The 15,130-nt window shown below is 42.5% G+C and overlaps 2 protein-coding genes across 5 annotated transcripts; one reads left to right on the top strand and one right to left on the bottom strand.

The window, feature by feature from the left end:
- Positions 1-22: 22 nt before the first annotated feature.
- On the bottom strand, positions 23-5,679 carry dusp12 (dual specificity phosphatase 12). 4 transcript variants are annotated; one of them, XM_053882951.1, is made up of 10 exons: positions 5,588-5,679; positions 5,355-5,470; positions 4,694-4,758; positions 2,552-2,813; positions 2,187-2,300; positions 2,007-2,125; positions 1,858-1,945; positions 1,618-1,709; positions 1,232-1,311; positions 23-1,087 (listed from the first exon to the last, which is right to left on the bottom strand). In XM_053882951.1, the coding sequence occupies exons 4-10, from the start codon at positions 2,809-2,811 to the stop codon at positions 944-946; spliced, it is 897 nt and encodes a 298-aa protein (XP_053738926.1). In that variant the 5' UTR covers positions 2,812-2,813; positions 4,694-4,758; positions 5,355-5,470; positions 5,588-5,679; the 3' UTR covers positions 23-943. The 4 variants fall into 4 exon arrangements, with proteins under 4 accessions (XP_053738926.1, XP_053738928.1, XP_053738925.1 ...); XM_053882953.1 differs by lacking the exons at positions 4,694-4,758; positions 5,355-5,470; positions 5,588-5,679 and adding an exon at positions 3,573-3,786; XM_053882950.1 differs by lacking the exons at positions 4,694-4,758; positions 5,355-5,470; positions 5,588-5,679 and adding an exon at positions 3,624-3,785.
- A 2,736-nt stretch (positions 5,680-8,415) lies between these two features.
- On the top strand, positions 8,416-15,130 carry LOC128769322 (solute carrier family 22 member 13-like). The gene is made up of 10 exons (XM_053882949.1): positions 8,416-8,790; positions 8,858-8,961; positions 9,035-9,189; positions 10,299-10,467; positions 10,534-10,654; positions 10,960-11,054; positions 13,184-13,398; positions 13,539-13,647; positions 13,792-13,998; positions 15,024-15,130. The coding sequence occupies exons 1-10, from the start codon at positions 8,416-8,418 to the stop codon at positions 15,091-15,093; spliced, it is 1,620 nt and encodes a 539-aa protein (XP_053738924.1). The 3' UTR covers positions 15,094-15,130.

Below are 15,130 nucleotides of genomic sequence, written 5' to 3'. Positions count from 1 at the left end.
TTTATTAATATTATTGCAAAACAAAACAAACTCAACTGTAATACAGAATTCCCACACACTCTCACTGGTCATGGTAAAAGATAGCTCAGCGCGTGTGACACTCGCTGAACCGATGCTGCTCTGGCTGTGTGTCGGTGTTCCATAATGGCGCCGTCTGCTGGAGCAAATCCAGTTATATTGAATTTAAATAAAGGTATCTGCATTTCAGGTACACTGTGCGAAACCGTGACAAAGAGTTTCATGATTTTTATTAAAGAAAAAAAAGTAATTCATTCAGCATTTGGGGTCCAAGAACAAGCAGCTCCTCCCCACAGCAGGTGAACACTGTTTGAGTGATCCCCATATTGATACATTGTATTTAGACCTTTTTGGACTGTTTGTTTTTTTAAAAACACACTATATGGCCTTGTTATGTAGTTTGATTCTCCAAACCAGCTCATGCAATATATGCAGTAGTCACACAGAGACACGCAGACCCAGCAACAAGAATAACATTATTTGTAATGGGTGGCCTTTTCTCTGGCTTGAACACCCGCCCCGCAAAATGGAGTGGAGAAAATTCTGCTCGATGCTCGATGAAATGTTTCCAAGGTCACAACAGAAGAGCCATTTGCTTTGCTTGGCTGGGAGCCTTGGTGCATGCAACCTGAGGACAACAAACCCTTCTACGAACCATAGTCCATCACCTGTCTTCTCCACAAAGACTGTCCAATAAAAAAAGTAGTTCTTCCTTTACTCCCACAGTTGCTAGCTCAGCACTGTCCCGCAGAACTTGATCATCAAGTGGAATAAAAATCCTCAAGAAACAGGTGACAAAAACATCAAAACTGACCAGCATAAACACCTGAGAGATTTGGGGGAAATCACTTTATGTTGCCACAACATGACGACCCCTCCACAACAGTCACGAGTGAAGTGGTCTGCCTGAGCCAAAGACACAGTTCTACTGCTGAAGGTTGAGGCTTCGGATCTCGTCCACTCGATTTCTGTGCAGCTGAAATGCTGGGGTGACCCACCTTCCACACGAACACTGATCCCCGCACCAGCTGAAGGAGCCCAACTTAGAGCTGCACTTGGGACACAGAAGCTGCACAAACATAAGGAAGAAGACAAACATATCACATCTACATAATTAACAGTCATAATGTTATGATGTAATGATATAGATGTGTCACTAAATAGCCAAATGGTCACGTCAAAATGAAGGTGAATGAACAGGACTGAGTCTCACCTGACCATCCATCACTCCCAGTAAAGCTTGTTCCATCCACTGCACGGGCTCGATGAAGTACGACGTACAGCTGACATCACCTGAGCAACACGTCGGAAACAATCCATAAGAGAAAAGTTGACACCAGAGATAAACCACTGAAGCGGGTCTAGATGAAAGTCAGAAGGATGCTTCCAGGCTCTTGTCAATTCTACTATACTGTAGGAAATACAAAAACTCACCTTTATCCCCAGAGGCTAATGAAACCAGCCTCATGCTCTCTCCAATAACAATGTCAATATTCAAGCTCTAGATACACATGGTGCAGTCATTCCTACTTAAATGAACTTATTCCAAATCGATGTGGAAGAGAGCTCCACTAAAGAGCAGATCTTCTTGGTTCTCACCTGCAAGGTTGCTGGACTTTTTGTGGCTGAATGCAGATGCTCCCTTTCCAACCTGGTGAGCTAGAAGACTGGAGCTACGGAACAGAGTCCGTCTGCAGGCCAGAGATGATAATAAAAATAGGAATAAGCAAACAGCAAAGACTCATCCACTCATGTATTTAATTTGCTATAAATCAAGCATGTTTATGAGTTAAAAATAAATCAGTGGCAGACACTGTGGCAGGAGATCTGATGCCATACCTGCACTTCCTACATCGATAGGACACTTCAGAAGAATTGGAATGAAGCGGGTCAGCAGCAAACACCTCCCTCGGCACCTGCTGCAACTCTGAAGAGCCACGAGTTAGTAGTTTGAGTTGCTAGTTGTATTCCTGCTTTAGTGAATTTACCTGGATATTTCTCTGTGATCTTTGTCAATCTGTACTGTTTATACAGAGGACTGGACACATCCACTTGGCATTTCATGGCTTCATACAGACAGAGCTGCTCCTCAAATCCAGGGTTGGGCCTTGAAAAAGGAAAAAAACAATTGCAGCCAGGATACCGCACATTCATGTTCACAAACTTACTGCACATCTTGTTTGATGTTCTTGAGTCTCTGATATGCATGTGAGAAGTCCAGCTGCAGTGTCTTCATGAGATAGGCCGTCACGACGGTGGCGCTGCGACTCCGCCCCGCCTGACTGACACACAAGCCCAAAATATATACTTCATTTTACAGTCAACAAAGAAGCTGCAGAGGTATTGTAGAGATTATTATGTATTAAACATTAATGTATGAATTGTCATATAATAATGACTAGTACAGTGTCTGGGGAGTGGATCATTTGGCAGACAATTTTCTTGGGGAGAATAGAAAATCTTGTTGCATTTATGGTTGCTGACATGATTTTATGATCATAACCATCCCGCCTGTTGACGCGAAGGCTCTTACCAGTGGACCAGTGCAGCCCCGCCGGCGTCCACGGCCTCTTGAATGAATGTGATGCAGTCATCAAAGTGGGATAGGAGGTCGGACGTTGCCTCGTCCAAAACACTGATCCATTTTCGGTGGAAGGGAGAGCCGGCAAGGAGAGGTCCAGGGTCTGTGGAGTCCACTGACAGGATGTGAGTGACACCTGCAGCAGCCAAAGCCTGACAGTCATTGAGTTCAGCAGCAGTTCCAATGAAGATGCCCGTGTCCACCAGGTGCATGACTGTGGAATCACAAGAGTGGAAATAATACACTGCAACAGCGGTTTGTTGTGAGAAACTTTACATGGAGGGGGCTCTATCCAGCTCACTTTAAAATGCTGTTAGACAACTGACCGTCACAGTCAGCTTCTTTTAATAAAAATTACATATTTTCAAATTATGGATATCAGAAAGAAGCTGTCCTTTCCTGAAATTGGATTTGATGATACATCCCACACACTATTTTATGGGTTACAGGTCTACTGCACATGTCTACAGGTGAGGAGTCCATGCTTAGTTCAGTCAGTAAACACTATTCATATGACTTTATTATTGAGTTAAACAAAAGCAGAGAGCACAATGATGAAGCATATTTCATCTATATTTGACCATTGATGATGTTCCAACCTGTAGGCAATTACATTCAACAGTTTTAACATTATTGGTCCGATATTTGGAAACTTTTGATGCTTTTGTATCACGTGAAAATAAGTAATGTTCGTTTGAATCCTTAACAAGAGAGCTATTTAATTCCCCTAAGACAGCAAAGACCAGTTGTAGAAGACGTCAGAAACCAGATTTTGTTACACAGACGATATATTTTAAACAATAACGATAGTAAATATTACTTTTACCAGTACTTGAACAACAACAACAACCCGGGAAATGCATGACTTTGTTTAATGTCATGCAAAACTGTTGTTATGATACCAACTAGTTGTGCACCCTCAAAAAGGGTTAAGACAAATATTTAACAGAATATTTTGTCAAACAGACTTAACCTTAATACGTAGAGATGTGTTTGATGAAGCGAATAAAGGAAGCAAACATACTTTTACAGACGCTTAGCGGATCTACACCTTAATATTTTAGAGGCAAAAATCATAGCATGGTAGAGACACAGCGCTGTCGCATGGACCGTGCAGCAACCGGAAGTACTTGAGACAACATGTCGGCGATGTAGACCTGTATACTTAGACGTCACATTAAGCGCATTCTCCCTTTAGAGGGGTGTGCCTACAACGACGCCATCTTGGTCCGGGGATAGCAGAGAACGCAGTGCATTGAAATTAACGGAGGTAAAAGAACTTTGCGTCGTCAAAACAGAATTGTGCCCTCAATAGTCTACCAATTGCTAAACGGCTTGATTTGTTAGAAACTAGTGATGGGTAGATGAGGCATCCTGTATCGTTTCGACACAGTGACACACTGTATTGACACTGTGTTGACACTGTGTTGCTGAATACTGACACCTGGTGGACTTGCAGGAAACATTTGACAGGGTCATCTGACACTGATCTGTCAAACGAATTTTATCCAATTCCATTGATTAGGCATTTGCATTCACATATTCGAGACGCAGATGATAAATTAAGTGAACATCTGTCTGAATGCCTAAGTAAAAGTGTTGTGAATGACAATGGACTCATTGTAATTAAAGATTTTTATTCAAAAAAATTAGTTTCTCCAGCGTTTTGTTATTTAGTCTATTTCTTTTTTTTTTTTTTTGAGGCAATTTCCCCCGCCTTTGAGAAGCTCCTCTCACAAGGCACTGAAGAGGCTGGTGTGCACAACACCTGTGTGGCCAATATAAATAGGTGAGGGAACGTTGCCTCCATGGACTTCCAGTATAAGGGCGGGTCTTCCGTACGTGCAACGTGTCCTGTTGACAGATGCGCTTCCTTATAAACACAGTTTGGCGCGGGACCGCTGTGTCGACACGGTTCCCGTAGTGGTCACGTGACTTTCTTAAAGCGGTACGCGCACCGACACGGGGTTTTCCCTGGAAGCTCGGCGCACGCATCGACGCCTCAGTGTCGCTGGACCCATCACTATTAGAAACCTTACACGTGCTGATATCATAAGAGATGCTGTTTTTTTTTTTGTTTCAGGACAGACATACCTCATGTTTGTAGTTGAAAACTGGCGTGCCGTCTTTCGTTCCACAGCAGATTCTTCCGCCGCGACCTCAGAGGAAAACAATGTTACGTGACTCTCCTACTTCGCTGCAATTCATTTAAATGAGCGGACTTGACTGTGTTTTGGGACGTCTAGCCTTTTATTTGACTGATAAACGCATTCATCTTGATCATCGCCATTTTTTCCCGTGCTCTCAACTTCATAAAACTCGATCAGACACGTCGACGTGTGTCTATCATCGTCTCCAAACGTGAAAACACTACACTTGTGAAATAAAGAATTAATTCGATATGGTGTGCGTGTGTACACAAGTTTACTTTTCCCAGGTATTTGACGAAACAGGACTAAACAATTATACAACGAAAAGATAATGGGCTTCTTGTACTGGTGTCATTTTGAATCCTCACGTTTTCCATGTACATGGTTATTGGTTATCTTGCAATTGAAGCGCCCCATATCAATGTGACCAAAATATGTTTCCCCCCACTCAGCGATTGAGTTAGTGAGACTGCAGCTGCTTCACAATTCATTAAATGTTTCAAATGTCTCACATTTGCATGGTAACATGAAATCAACTCCAGTCTCCCAACAAACTTCTGTTCAACCTGAAGCACAATGTTCCGCAGGTTCTCCGGGAGTCTCACCTACTGCTGCCTCTCGTTCAACATGGGGAATTTTGGCCTCAACATCTTTCTGACTCGGCTCATATTCGGTCTGACGGAACTTCCGGTCCACATTCTTGGCATCTGGCTGCTGGAGGCTGTCGGGAGGAAGATGTCGTTGATGGGAACTTCTTGTGCTTCATGATGCTTACCTTTAATTTAATACCTTCAATAAAACAGTAAACATGCAGTGAATTGATATCTGAAATCAATACCTCAAATCACATGATAACTTCATCACAGGATAAGATTTTGAGTGGACACAACTTTGAAGTCCGTTGAAGTCCTGGGCTCCGTTGTCAGCAGAAGCGGCGGGTCATTGCCCCCAGTGGTCAACATGATGGTCCTGTACCACTGACTCGACGGGTTGCAACATTTCCTCTGAATCACAACTGAAAAAGGATTTTTTTACTTTATTAGATATGTGAGATGAAAGTATGTGTGTGTGTGTGTGTGTGTGTGTGTGTGTGTGCACCCCAGAACGCATGGTTGCATGTGTCAGTTGTGGAAAAGAATGCATCTTAGACGACGTCTTATTCAGTTAACAGACTACAAATATACGTTTTGATGGTCGGTATCTCTGCTGCTATCGTCTCCATGAAAGACAGATAAACAAGATGAAGTCATGAAACACCATGTGTTGCTCCATGAGTCAAACCCAGTCGTCTTGGGTCATGCGAGCGTAGTAAAAGTGATGAGCTGGCAGCTTTATCGAACAGCCAGGGTCTGAATGTTGTGAGGGTAGCTTGCAGTTTTACAGAGACGTGATGGAAACACACATTACATCACCATTGATCATGCAGACCGACCCTCCTCTCAGCAGCTACATGACCCTTACACAGGACAACCTTATCCAGCTCACTCCTAAACATGTCTGGGAACATGAAACATTACTAGAGAGTCTCAACGTCCACAAGCATTTTGTGTTGACAAACAATGTTCTCATTCATTTACTCCCACTGTGTGAACGACTGGCGAGCAAGGTGAAAATTTCACTTTTTAAAACACAACAAAAAAAATGAATCACTGATGTAATAAACTCTTTGTGTGTCTACGGTGACTAAATGTGTTGTTCTCGTCTATTCAACATCACTTTTAAGACTTGACAAACCAGTTACTGATATGATTTTAGTGCAAAGATTAGATCAGATTAGATATCCTTTACTTAAATGCATTATATTACCAATGTACAGTGTATAGAGCACTGCACTAAGGAACGCAACGTATTTTGGATTTAATTTTGCTGTGAGCTAATGTGAAATAGCGAGCTAAATATCACGGGCATGTGTGTAACCAAGTCATTTTTAGAGCAATGAACTCTGGCTAAAGCTTATAACAAACACAGTTCTAACCTGTCTGATGCTGCAAGCCTCAGTCTTGAGGCGACGATCTACATGTCACTTTAGAATCAGCAATGTCTTTGTTGTTTAGGGTGGTCACTATTTGACGTGTCAGGAATGAGAATGGCGGTCAGAGGAGCTGCTTCACTGTCGCTCAGCATGTCATGAGCAGAGAGTGGGAGGTGCAGCACCGTGCAGGTCGAGGTACGATTCTCTCAAGAACGCAAATGAATGCCCCGCTAGATACCAATATACATCTGGGTTGAGATTTTTAGTGTCTTTTTTGTGTTAAGAATTTAGGAAGGAATATGTGCTCCAGCAAGAACAGTTCTGTTTTTGTGCGGCCAAAAAGGGCTAGTGCTTTTGGGGTCTGTTGGTGCAACTGCATGACAGTTCGTATCACACAAAGACACATGCATATTATGCTCTTCTTTGCAAAAAGAATTGACAATCTCTAATCTTATCCGATGTTTGATAGCATTCTGCTAATAAAGATTTTTAAACACTGTTTTACGATAACAGTAAAAAAAAGTGAGAAAAACACGGTAAAGAGCGCAGCAATAAAGATGTAGATAGGACAATGATAAGACACTTAAAGACCCTGGCCGAAGTCTGAGCTGTTCTCCCAAGAAGAGCCTTCTGAATATAGATACAGATCCATGTCAATCTTGCGGACACTTGGTGGGGTGACACCATGTAAAATGATGGCTGCACATTGTTACTTGTCATTCACTCATGAGAGAATTTAACTTATCATTTACAGTGTGTATTAGTTTCCTCTCGGTTCACTGGCGTGATTTAAGCACCCTACTTCTCTGTTCTGAATGTTAGGCAACAGGGCTGGGTGAAGTTTTATAATCGACTGCGTTGTTATACAATTCTTATGACATAACCAGAAAGGTTATAATGGTGCAAACTGCCTGCAGAACTATATAAAATGTGTGTATATATTATACATTTTTGTATATATACAATTGAGAGGCGCTGCTATCTATCTATCTATCTATCTTTCTATCTATCTATCTATCTATCTATCTGTCTATCTGTCTATCTATCTATCTATCTGTCTATCTGTCTATCTATCTATCTATCTATCTATCTATCTATCTATCTGTCTGTCTGTCTGTCTGTCTGTCTGTCTGTCTATCTATCTATCTATCTATCTGTCTGTCTGTCTGTCTGTCTGTCTATCTATCTGTCTGTCGATCTATCTATCTATCTGTCTGTCTGTCTGTCTGTCTGTCTGTCTATCTATCTATCTATCTGTCTATCTATCTATCTATCTGTCTGTCTGTCGATCTATCTATCTATCTGTCTGTCTATCTATCAATCTATCAATCTATCTATCTATCTGTCTGTCGATCTATCTATCTATCTGTCTGTCTGTCTGTCTGTCTGTCTAAAGGGCTGATGATGCATTTAGATGCAGTAAGGATATGGATGATGCTGCTCTATGGATGGGTGCTATGAAACTCTGAACAGTCCCCAGATGAAATGGGCTTTATGAACCATTCACGAATAGACGGCTTGTCTTTCTTGAGCATGAAGTCGCCACACATTTTGGTTTATTTCTATGCAAAGACATTTAAAGGTCCTCATCTGATTGTGTTTGTGTCAACCTTCTGTCAGTTTGCAGCTGCGAGGTTAAACATTACCCAGCCTTGTTGAAAGGTCACCGTCGAGCATCACTCACCTCACTCATCATGGCAGACTTTGCGGAGATCTTAAACATAGTTGGGGATTTCGGCACGTTCCAAAAGCTTTTACTTTTTGCTGTTTGCTTCCCGGTAGCTGTTTTACCTTTTCACTTTGCCAGTGTCGTTTTTATCCAGTCAGATCCGGAGCGCCACTGCAACACCGACTGGATACTTGGGGCTGACCCGAACCTGAGCTCCGGCGAGCAGCTGAACCTGACCGTACCCCGGGAGCAGGATGGGAGCTTCAGCCGGTGCCAGATGTTCGTTCCTGTGGACTGGAACATCAGTGAGATCAGACAGCGTGGACTCAATGAGACCACTGAGTGTGTGAGCGGATGGGTGTACCACAGCTCGCTCTACACCTCCACCATAGTCACTGATGTGAGAATGACTTTCATGTTTGTTAAAAAAAAAAAAAACCTTTCCAACATGATTTTTTTTTCTCCAGTTTGATCTGGTTTGTGAGCGTGCTCATTTATTACAAGTGGCTCAAACCGTCTTCATGGCTGGAATCTTGGCTGGATCTCTCTTGTTTGGACCATTGGCTGAATCGTAGGCATTTCTAAAAACCATGTGTCTCAGTAACACTTTTTGACCTTTGCTTGACTTTTTCATCTTCCTCCAGGTTTGGTCGCAAATGGGCCACTCAGATTCCAGTCTTTGTGAATCTGATATTCTCGATGACAACAGGACTATGTCCCAATTTCTACTTATATCTGGCATCCTTCTTTGTTTTGGGGAGTGGATACGGAGGCTATAGAGTAAACGGAATTATTCTGGGTAACGTATGCTCACACACTGCACTGTCATGATCTTCATCTCAACCAAGTAACTCTGAGCTGCTTTTTTCTGTACTAGTATGTACTAGTATTTATCTCGTATTATCAAGTTGTGTTATTTGTTTTACTAGTATTATCAAGTTGTGTTATTTGTTCATCTGCTCTGGAGGGGCAACGTTGTCATACTTATTGGCAAAAGAAAAAACAAACATCGGAGCACAAGTCTGACAGAATATTTCCATGGGAGCATCACTTGCTGGAAAATAAGTCGTAAAAACAATTTTATTTGATTTTGAAGGATAGTTGTGGAATGTATTTTGAGGTCTCACTGAAAATGACGTGTAGTGCAACATTAGTTACATCTTAGATTTGGAGTTGTTGACCTCAGCAGCTAGAAAACACCTGATCCTTATCAACCAGCAGACAAACTGAATAATAAAACCCTAGGTAAATATGGAAAATAGCTAAAAATTCAATATTCATGTTGTTTTTATATGTATTAAACTTGAAAATCCAGTTCTGTCTTTTCTAGCCCTTAGATCCATTAATACAGATTAAATAAATAAATAAACGGATTATAATAATCTTTCATTAAAGTCAGATATTAAATTGTAAAATGTAAACAAAAAAATAAAAATAAACCCAGAAGACCCACATATTACATGCATTAGTAATTAAATAATAAAATCCATGAAGTTTGTTTGAAAAAGTAATTTAAAGCAGAACTGGTGGACTCATGATTTCATGACCCGTGATGCCATACTGTTTAGAATTCTGAAATAAAGGTGCTGCACGGCAGTGATGGGTTGGTACTATGACACAGTACTGCAAGGTTGATGAAACAGTAGCCTTATTATCAAGGGCCACTAGATGGCGCTCTTGGATTAGAAATGATTTGAGGTTGCAGCTGTCCAGACATTTTACAGCAGACAGTGCCACCAGGTGGTCTCTGAAAATCAGGATACTGTCTCATGAAACCTCATCCACCCATCACAACGACTCAGGTCTAAAATCTCCAAGTGGGTCTGGATTGTAAACAGCTGCTTTTGCAGTCATATTTTGTATTTTGCAATTGTAAAAGCATCATTTTCCCTCTCTCTCATCCTTCAGCCACTGAGTGGACTGGTGCATCCAAAAGATCTTGGGCAGCATGTTTCACTCAAATAGCAGCGGCACTCGGGCAGTGTGTCCTGGCTGGTCTGGCCTATGTGGTCAGGGACTGGAGGCTGCTCCAGGTCATCACTGCAGCGTCTTTTGCAGTGGTGGCCATTTCCATCAGGTGAGTGTCCCCACTGAAGCTCAGCTGATGTGAGTCACTGTGAAGCTAAGGTGCTTGTTTCTTCAGTTTCCTTCCTGAATCTGCTCGCTGGCTGCTGAACCGAGGACGACAAGAGGAGGCCAAAGCTCTTCTGGCAAGGGCCGCTGCCATCAACAAGCGTCCTGTGTCTGAATCCGTGCTGCAAAAGGTGCAGACCGTCTCCGAGAAAGCCGGTCCGAGTCATTTTCTACTACAGTAATGCGGACCAAAGGCCTGTTGCATCATGCAAGCCACGCAGAATCGCGAAACAAATATCCCAAAAGATGACCACTAAAATTAGACAGAGTGAAGGCAGACATTTGGAAGTTCAAATCCCAGTTAGTTTGACCGGACAGCAAGTTCAAAAGAATCTCTCCACTGACATATACAGAGTCTTCCCTCACTGATGGTTCTTGTTCGCTGGATCTACTTTATTTTATTTGCTGACGTTAAAACATTTATTTCTCTCTGAAGATTGCTGAGAAAGAAGGTGTGGAAAACCAGCGTGCCCTCGTCCTCATCCAGTCGCCTGTACTGAGAACTCACTTTCTCACCATTTTATTTGCGGGGTAAGTTCCAACTGCCTGTTTCGAGAATACTACAATGTCGATGCTGTAGTTTACACAGCCTTCAGGGGTGGCCACAGCGGATCATCTTCCTCCATCTCACCCTGTCCTCTGCTTCCTCTTCTCTCAAACCTACAAACCTCATGTCCTCCTTCACCACATCCATAAATCTCCTCTTTATCCTTCCTCTCCACCTTCTGGTAGTCTGGTAGTCTCCTGGCAGTTCCAACCTCAACATCTTCCTATCAATGTACTCACTATCTCTCCTCTGTACATGTCCAAACCATCTCAATCTAGCCTCTCTGACTTCTGTCTTCTAAACACCTGACATGTGCTGTCCCTCTGATCTACTGGTTCCTGATCCTATCCATCCTTGCTCACTCCCAGAGAGAAGCTCAGCATCTTCATCTCTGCTACCTCCAGCTCTGCCTCCTGTCTTTTCTTCAGTGCCACTGTTTCCAAACCATACAACATTGCTGGCCTCACCACCCTTTTGAACACTTTCCCTTTCATCCTTGCCGACACCCTTTTGTCACACATCACACCTGACACTTTTCTCCAATGATTCCATCCTGCCTGCACTCGCTTCTTCCCTCTTTCACACACACTCCATAGCCCTGGACAACTGAGCCTCAGTACTTCAAACCCCCCACCTTCTTTATCTCTGCATCCTGTAACTTTACCTGTCCACTTGGGTCCCTCTCATTCACACACATGTACTCCGTCTTACTGCGGCTAACCTTCATTCCTCTCCTTTCATAGGCAAACCTCCACCTCTCTAGCTGATCTTCCACTTGCTCCCTGCTCTCACCACAGATCAGCAAACATCAAGGGGCTTCTTGTCTAATCTCATCTGTCCATCACCATGGCAAACAAGAAGGAGCTCAGAGCTGAGCCTTGGTGCAGTCCCACCTCCACCTTGAACTCCTCTGTTACACCTGCAGCACATCTCACCACTGTCTTACATCTGGCATACATGTCTTGCACCACTCCAACATACTTCTCTGCCACTCCAGACTTCCTCTTGCAGTACCACAACTCTTCTCTTGGCACTCTGTCAGACGTTTTCTCCAGGTCCACAAAGACACAATGGAGCTCCTTCTGACCTTCTCTATAGTTCTCCATGAACATCCTCAAAGCAAACACTGCATCTGTGGTGCTCTTTTTCGTCATGAAGCCAAACTGTTACTCATATATGCTCACTTCTGCCCTTAGTCTACTTTCCACTACTCTTTCCCACAACTTCATCGTATGGCTCATCAGCTTTATCCCTCGATAGTTGCCACAACACTGGACATCTCCCTTGTTCTTGAAGATGGGCACCAGCACACTTCTCCTCCATTCCTCAGGGATTTTCTCACTCTCAAAGACCTTGTTAAATGTTCTGGTCAAACAGTCTACTGCCACCTCTCCTAAGCACCTCCACAGATATATCATCAGGACCCACCGCCTTTCCACTCTTCATCCTCTTCAATGCCCTTCTCACTTCAGCCTTACTAATCCTAAATCCTGATCTATGATGGCCACTCCTTCTACTCTTTGTTCTCTCTCATTTTCCTCATTCATCAGCTCTTCAAAGTACTCTTTCCATCTCAGCAACACACTTCTGTTATCAGTCGAAACATTTCCCTCTCTATCCTTGATCATCCTAAGCTGCTGCACGTCCTTCCCATCTCTGTCTCTCTGCCTTACAATCCTGTACAAATCTCTCTCACTTCCTTATTGTCCAACCTTGCATACAGTAGTTTCCGCAGCCAATGTAGATTATACTCAGGAGCATTCTTTTCAATCTATAAAATTAGTCACTAACTGAAATGGGATTGATATGATGATCTGTCAAATTTTAATGCAGAAGTTGGCCGCAGTGTTCGGAATTGACATGTTATCTTTCATGAAGTCAGCTCTAGTCTCGAAGAAATCTGGATACAATACTTATTCGACTTGTGATAAACTCTATGTACTTAATGAGGTATGTATTCAGCAACTATACAAATAACCCAAAACTGCTAAGAAGGTGAAACATCGAATTTATGTTTTTTTAATCTTGTTAAAAGAAGAGAAGTTTTCAGAGGTGAAAGTCGAGCTTGTGCTTTGCTGTGGCAGTGACGAAAGCGTGTCGGGTTTCGTTCCAGGTTTGCTCTGAATATTACGTACTTCTCTCTGACCTTGAATTTGGGGAACTTCGGGATGGACATTTTCGTGACGCAGCTGATGTTTGGGCTGAGTGAACTGCCGGCACACTTGCTTTGCATCTGGCTGATAGAATTTCTGGGTCGAAGACTGACTGTGGTCGCAACTCTTCTGAGTGGAGGCCTTGTGTGCTTCCTCATGCTCGCCTTTTCTCCAGGTAAACCCTCTCCTCTGGACGTCTCTATCTGCAATACATGCAGTAAATATTGAATTATTTTCAATAGCTAACTAGACTGTGAGATTTGGATGATCGACCGTCACGGTATATTCTTCTGACGACGAATCTGTCTGTTGCAGATAATGCAGTTGCTATGACCATTTTAGCCACAGCTGGCCGTTTCTTCACTAACTGGGCCGCAACCGTCAACAACGTATATGTTCAGGAGCTCTTCCCTACATCATTTCGGTAAGTGCAAGGAAAAGGCAAAGGTTTTTGCTGTATTAAAACAACCTTAGAAAAACCTAAAGAATAATAAAGAAAACAAGTTTTTCTTGATGAAAGACCATTTAAAAGTATTTCTGCCACCACCTCACTCTGGGTTTGTGTCAGCCAAACGGCCTCAGGGTTGTACGCCATCGGCTGCAGAACTGGAGGATTGCTGTCGCCAGTGCTCAACATGCTCGCCGCATATCACAGATCTATTCCCATCGTGGGCTTCAGCAGCTTGACAGCGCTGAGCGGCGCTCTGTGTCTCCTGCTTCCTGAGACCAGACGGCTGGAGCTGCCTGAGTCTGCTGCCGAGGCTGAAGACATCAGGTGACGCGTCTTTATTCGACACTAGGGCTGCAACTAAGCATTATTTTTGTTATTTTTTCGATTAGTTAACTAATCGGGATTACATTGTTTGGACCTATTGTGAATTTCTGTTCAACCTAAAGTTGCTTAAATCATCTCACTGTCATACTCAGACATCATACTTTAAGTATTTTAAGTATATTAAAATAATGACACATAATCCAGGTACATGTATTAACCCTGTGAAGCATGAAGCATTAAAGAGTTAACGGACAGCTCCAGTTCTTTAAAACCAAGGTCTTTATTGGTCCTTGAGAAGAATTGAAAATCATCGCTATACACATATGTATCGCATATAAAATATCTGATCAACATCCACATCGATAGATAGATAGATAGATAGATAGATAGATAGATAGATAGATAGATAGACAGATAGACAGATAGATAGATCGACTAGCTGTTAGCTTGAGGGCGTGTGGTGTCACAGACCAAACATATTTTGTCACTGCTTCTCCATAACAACCAGTTCTCGACGGCCATCCTGATCGATGACGTCAACTAACCGTTGCAGCCCTATTCTACACACAACATTCCTGCATTTTTGCTTAGCTGTTTAAATAAACTCGTGGGCAGAGTTGAATATATGTGTGCTCTCATACATTTTGTCTTGGGGGTTTGGACAGAGAGAAAGTATGAAATGTCCCATATTGACTTACATGGTGCGGCATAGAAACTGCAAGAGAAGCCGCACTTAAGTACAGTTTATTGACTCAGTCTTTGAGACACAAGGTGTGTGCTATTATTAATCTTTAAACACACAATTAAAAGCAAGATTGGCCAAATTAGATATGTATTTCAATAAACACACGTGAAAATACATGATGTAAATATCCATACCAAACACTTTCAAGATTTTCCCAAGTGTATTAAAAGACAACTAACAAACATCTAACAAACAGTAGATTTTGTATAGACCTGCCTGAAAGAATCCACATGGATTTTAAGCAATGTTTTCATCTGACCGATCTCCATCTTTCTTTTAGGAAAAAGTCCAATCTGAAGCTGAAGAAAGACTTCCATAAGCCCAAACACATCCAAGCAACAAAACTGTAGAATCCACTTTGGCACCTGAGTTTGGTTTCACTTAATT

Source organism: Synchiropus splendidus, chromosome 13 (genome assembly GCF_027744825.2).
Source record: "Synchiropus splendidus isolate RoL2022-P1 chromosome 13, RoL_Sspl_1.0, whole genome shotgun sequence".
Taxonomy (NCBI): Eukaryota; Metazoa; Chordata; class Actinopteri; order Syngnathiformes; family Callionymidae; genus Synchiropus; species Synchiropus splendidus.
Note: the sequence above shows the minus strand (reverse complement) of the source record. Positions and strands in the feature narration are given on the sequence as shown.